The 6311-nt window shown below is 40.9% G+C and overlaps 1 protein-coding gene across 1 annotated transcript in view; it reads right to left on the reverse strand.

Moving 5' to 3' along the window:
* Positions 1 to 1390: 1390 nt before the first annotated feature.
* Positions 1391 to 6311, reverse strand: part of pros1 (protein S) — a 24340-nt gene continuing 19419 nt past the window's right edge. Inside the window, exons 22-29 of the mRNA XM_032520114.1 lie at positions 5082 to 5203; positions 4766 to 4884; positions 3934 to 4123; positions 3688 to 3852; positions 3426 to 3594; positions 3060 to 3199; positions 2766 to 2967; positions 1391 to 1927 (exon numbers count right to left, since the gene is read on the reverse strand). Coding sequence (XP_032376005.1) covers positions 1776 to 1927; positions 2766 to 2967; positions 3060 to 3199; positions 3426 to 3594; positions 3688 to 3852; positions 3934 to 4123; positions 4766 to 4884; positions 5082 to 5203 — 1259 coding nt within the window. The 3' untranslated portion in view covers positions 1391 to 1775. The remainder of the gene's footprint in view (positions 1928 to 2765; positions 2968 to 3059; positions 3200 to 3425; positions 3595 to 3687; positions 3853 to 3933; positions 4124 to 4765; positions 4885 to 5081; positions 5204 to 6311) is intronic.

Here is a 6311-nt window from a genome sequence, read left to right on the forward strand (position 1 = left end):
AACACATGATAAAAAAAAAAAAAAAAACAATAACTCGTCAAGCACTATATTCTGGCATTCATTCATCAGAAAACTAGAAAATGATAGAGGAAGGTAAAATAACACTGGAGCCCTTTTGGCATTCTCAGTTACAATGCTCCTGACATTCTTTGTTTTTTATTGTGTTTTGATTTGCTCAGCACGTATAAAATCATATTAAAAAAACAGAGTCCCTAAATATTTATTATACTTTGCTCTCACACTCTCCCAATTCCTATTTCAAGAGAAAAATTGTGGAAGTGTTGCTCAAAAACCTTTTAGGAAGCAGATGAAGTTGAGAGACTCACGTTACTGTTTGACTTTGGATCAACTTAAATGTGCAGAAAACCTCTGTGAGCAAAAGGTAGTTTTTGTTTTCTGTTTTCTATAAAGCATTGTACAGTCACATTATTTACATATTCAGTATATTACAGCGCACTCTTTTTACTCTCAGTAGCTTGTGTGATGTGTTTGATGCAGTGCTCACTCTCTCTCCTGCATGGAGAGGGCCCCTTCCTGTCTCCCTGTGCTTCATAGACTAATCCATCATCTATCATCCTCGGTTTATGGCAGGTATTAAATGTGACTGGATGATTCTAAGGGAAAGAAGGGGCCTTTGTGACAAAGTTAGTGATTGAAGATTATTAGGAATCTGGGTGTCGGTCAGTTCTTTAAAATGCACAGGTGGTAATGCATAGTGTATTGATTGCAATGAGTACATTTCATTAAGCATTAGTTTTGTTTGTGTGTTACAGTACTGCACCTTTGTGAAATGATTCACCTGTTTTCAAGGGAAGCTATTGTGAAATTTGGGTGGGTTGTTCTTTTTAGGCACATGGTTGATTTTTAAGGTTGCAGGCAGACATGGAGTGCTGCTTTAATCCAGAAGAAATCAAGAAAATGGTGTCATGCACAAACGCAGTCCATTGCTACCTGCAACAATGTGCAAGGTTTTCAACAGAACACAAAGTTGTGCCTAATACCATGCCACCCCTGCTGTGGTGACGGATGGAGATTCATCTTATTAGGAGCAAATAAGATTGATTAAGTCCCCTATAAACCCATGTCATTATGCACCAACCACTCATGAAGATCTGAGCAGCTATTCACACATTTTCTCTGAGTAGGGTAGCTGATAAAGGACTATTTATCTGGTCCCCTTATTTCATTTTATCAGATTCTACATGGGCACTTGATTATTTCAAGCGCTGTAGCACGGGCCATAGGTGAACTGGATGTAAGCAACATGACCTGTAACAACATTGCTGCAGAAAAGAGTCATGCTGCCTACAAAGTTCCAGTCAGATCTGCATTTAAGCACAGGTTGCCAGGCATAGCACGCTGACCCAAGACCAAAAATTTGATATTGATCTAAATAAGGCCCTGGGTGTTCTTGTGGGCTTACAAGGCTGTTATACATTGGCAGTTTTTGAGGCAATGTTGTGCAGCATATCTTCTGCCAAGTACAGGGGACATTGCTCATTGCCAGACCAACTGTCTTAATGAGTCATTACTGAGAATACTGTGAAAATCCCTGCAAATGCCTCTAGGCAGCAGTGTCATCACAGTAAAAGGGCAGGGTGATCTTGGGCTAAGGCTCCAGCTGAACCATGACACCTGGTCCAGCTGTTTGTTTTTTAAACATTCCAATCTAAAACATATCTCCACTGGTCAAAGCTTTTATGAATATATTGGAAATAATCCTTATTGCCTCAATGAACTGCTCATGGATAAGTTTTGGCAGACTAGTGTGCTGGTCACTGTTGAGAGTCCAGCAGGGGGCAGGAGTGTGAGCGGATGTCATTGTGTTTGTGGATGGCCTGGTCCAAGTCCAGAGACTGTCCATTAACAGTGACCTCCATACAGCCCCTGTAGGGCGCAGACACCAGCGAGGACACCAGAGGAACATCTGAGGGAAGAAACAACAGCATGTGATCCAGCAGATAACACGATGGGACTGTGTGTGAGCCCAAGCTGAGATCTAACCATGAATTTGGAACAGTATTAGTCAGCGTGTTGAATCAGTCAGAGTCAGCAGGCACATAAACCAACACTTCAAGCTTTTACCAAGTATACATGACAATTCTCATCAAGGTGAAAAATAAATCCTCATTATGTTTTCTTTCAAGTTTGAGGAATGTTGGATCCTGAATTATTTACACAGCTGCCAGTCACTGCAGAAGTGACAACTATGCATCATAATCGTTTGCTATATACAGTCCAAGAAAACAAATTGAGCCACTTATAAATGGTAGGAATCTTGCAGGAATCACATATTTTTATCATTCACTGGGTAAGATAATTTAGTGCTGACATGTGAAGTGTTAGAAAAAGAAAGAGATTGGCAACAAAAACCTAATCTTTACATTATTCAATTGATCTGCTCAAGAAAACTGCATATAACGAGATTTGTGTGGCTTGAAAATTTTAACAATCTACATGTGCAAAATACTTGTAGTGTCTGCAAATCTTCTAGACTACACATTTTTCGTCACTGAAGTAAACTGCATGAATAGCCAACAATAATGTGCATGTGTGTGTTTGTTAAATGACAAGCTTCTCACATACTGAAAAGAGAAAATTACTGACTTTCATTTAGATTTTTCAATGTGCCAATAACATATTTGTCAACTGTTTAATACTTAGCATCTCCACAAACACATTTACTGCATATTCTGCAAATAAAACCCAACATACTGCATGAATAACATCCTGCTAAAAGTGTATATAAATGAGTGTGTCCTCACCAGGGAGGCCTCCAATAAAGGTGCTGGACTGTGACAGGACGTCAAATGGAATTTCTGTGTCTTCACTACGCCCAGACTGGCCGTCGACCAGCAGCAGGGTTCGGTTGCCCGAGATTGTCACCTGGATTTCATGACTCTCACCGTCACAAAGGGGTGTAGGTGAGCTGGCAGTGATGACATCACCAACAGATACCAGAACAAACTGAAGACGCACAAGAGGTCAGTTTTGAGATGGAACACAGTAACAAACTAATTTCACAAACACATACACAGGTTGAGCTTTAAAGTACTCACATCCCGCCATTCATCAGTGCCAGGATGATAGTCTGCCAGAGCAATAGAGAGAGGCACTCTGTCCTGGTGAACGAGTGCAAACAGCACTCCGATTGCAGAAGTTGGACGTAGGGTCAACTGTACGCTCAGGTTTTGTGATTCTAAAGTGACAATAACAGGAAGTGATAGAACAGCAGGTCATGAACTTTATCGACAAACAAAGATGAGGCAAACTGTTGACAAAAAAGTAAGCAATTAAAGGAGCAGACTAACATTCACCCAAACACATCAACATTGACTAACTACTTCAGGAAGAAGCCATTAAGCTCAGATATGCAATCCGCAGTTACGCTATGCATAACATTCTCACACATGCACACACTGCACCATAGCTGATGTTGAAGAGAGCGAAGCCTGAGCCGGGGTAATACGCTCCAGGATCCTCGGTGCTGAAACACTGCATGTTGTCATTGGACCGAATAGTTTCTTGTATGGACGTATCTTCGCCAGTTAACCACCTCCACTCCTTCATACAGCCGTCCAGACGGGGGTTCACCTACATGATAATCACACCCGTTGAAAAATATGTAAATAGCATCTCTCTTTGGTGCATATTCAAGAAAATATACAAGCACATACAAATAAACACCTGATTGATGAGGCCGTCCTCTCTGAAAGGGACTCCTCCCACGGTGAGGTTGAGTTCGTGCATGCCCTTCTTTAGTGTAAACAGATCACCGTTTACTGCAATCTTCATGACTGCCTCCCTGTCGATCTTAATCACTAGACTCCGCCCCTGCTCCTCCACCGAGATCTGAAAAGAAAACAAGACATTTGAAGAAGTTATAAATCAGCTAATGAGGCCTATGTAGACAGCCGTGGAGTACTGTCCAACCTTTCTCCACTGGCCGTCACTGACGACGGGTCCGCTGCTAGTGACCCTGCTGACTGTGCCGTACTTCAGCTGCAGCTCCAGCTTCCCATGGTGCATTGCCAGCACGATCCAGGAGCTGTTGAGGTGACCTCCAGCAAAGAAGATCACCCCCTCATGGTCATAGGTGCGGAAGTCAAACTCTGCAGAAAACCTGGGAAGTGGGGAGCAGGGACATTTGAGTATGTTAGTATGACAAAAAAAATTGAGAATGACCTCGAAATAAAGGTAAAAAGGGGCAGGGAGAAAAACAATTCCTTTGAGTGAAATATTTTTATCTGCTACCCCCTAGACACTCAATCTTAGTGGGTGGCACTTTCCCAGATAAGATAAGTCTTTTTCTGTATTAGCTGAACTTCTCAGAGTGACTATGTATGGTAAAAAAGACTAACGTTTCGGTTTCTGACATCAAACCAAGGGACTGTTTGGTCCACTGTATAATTTTAATACAAACAACCCCATTAAAAACAAAAACAACAATTTAAAAAAAAGTAAATTATTTTATCTTCTAATGCTTACAAAATCGACAAACTGCAGAAAGTTAGGCAACATGTTTTGAGTTGCAATACTTTAGACAACATTGAGATAGTTTGTTGCCAAAGTAACACTTAACACTCCCTTTAAGTCTTCTCATCTATAAATTAAACTAAAAGCAGTCTTACCAGAAACAAACTAGAAGAGTTGGGATTACTCCACTTAATAATGTAGATATCTTTATAATTACTGTAACTAAGGTATAAATGTAGAGATGTGTCATCTTTTTGTTAGAAGACAACTGTCGAGAGTGTTTTTTCACCCAGTTTGTATCCTCCGGCGGAAACGCAGCCTCACCACCGGCACGCCGCTGAACATGCGGCCCAGGTAGAGCGAACGAGAGTTCCTCTTCAGAGACGGTGACATACAGGGAGTTATAGACTGTGAAAACACAAACATAAAACTGGAGATAACGCACGCTGCTTCTTCATGAGAACCATTTGTGTATCTAAGACTTGGCTAATTTAAAATGATTTGACAGATCAAGAACACAGTTTATAGTTCACATTTACCATCAAAGGTGAGAGCTGAGCTATGAAATTGCTGGTTTAATATTTGGCACAGTTCATGTATTTCACCTTACAGCTCCTGAGGTCCTGGCCCAGCTTCATGCCCTGACGACCATCACAGAAGCAACGGAAACTCCCTGGAGTGTTCAGACACTCCTCTGCACACACACCTGTCTCACACTCATCCACATCTGACGAGCGACAGAGCAGGTTGAAAAAGTGAAAGAGGAGGAGAGATGAAAGTCGTGAGTAACGCATAAAGGGTTACAGAGAATCAGAGAGTTCATGAAGTTATCAGAGTCCCATCTGTGGAGGAATTAGTCAAAACTTTCAAGGATGTAGAAAAACATAGGTTATAAAAAAATAAAAATATCAGATGAATTTTCTGTTAACATATCAGGGAATTCACTTGAGACACGGGGTCTTTGACGGTGACTGGGTGGTATCTCCCTGCTGCATATACAACCTTACATGGCCATGAGAAGGTTGGCCATAATAAATGTTAATTCTCAGAGGAAGGACACTGAGGTTATGAAAAGTCTGGTTTCCACTGCCAAGCTAAACAGGGGTACACAAGTGATTTATTACTTTGGTTAAAGTCTGTAAAGTTTTTTTTATTGTTTTTACCAACAGGCCTGATGTTGTAGTTATTTATCATATTGTGTTATCTTATTAAATAAGAGCATAAGTATAGCATATTTTTTAGCCTAGACATCCTTCCATTCCTTGAGTCTAGATGTGTATGTGGAGCAGTTAGCTAATGCCTCTTGCTACATATTTAGGGGAAAACACAAGATTAAACTTGTTTATTAAGGTCCACGGCTACTTGAAGATTAGGTAGACTTAGTGATGCTGCTGTAAATGTTTAGATGGCTGTCATGGTGTTTTCAAATAGTTGCATGTTGAAAGCATGATTTGATGTGTTTGAGATGGCAAACACTTCTGTAACCTGGAAAACTTTGGCATGTCTTCTGTGTTTATGAATCCTGACTACAGCACATTTAAAATCAAAAAGACACTCTAGCAATAACATTATGTACTAAGCAAAGGTGAATCACAGGGTCAGTCTGTGTATTTTCCTCTTAAAAAATGAACTTTTTCTAACAGCGTGGAGACAGTGACCTGTTACCTACTTATACAGAATTTCTCCAAATGTCTTTGCATTCCGTTCCTGACCCCACAGCTGCATCAAGTCCTGCTGAGGCTGAAGCTGCTTCTCAGTCAGTTCTCATGAAACTATATGTTTGCGTGTCTTTGCGTCTGTGTGTGTGTGTGTGTGTGTGTGTGTGTGTGTGTGTG

This window comes from Etheostoma spectabile, chromosome 1 (genome assembly GCF_008692095.1).
Source record: "Etheostoma spectabile isolate EspeVRDwgs_2016 chromosome 1, UIUC_Espe_1.0, whole genome shotgun sequence".
In the NCBI taxonomy this organism is placed as follows: domain Eukaryota; kingdom Metazoa; phylum Chordata; class Actinopteri; order Perciformes; family Percidae; genus Etheostoma; species Etheostoma spectabile.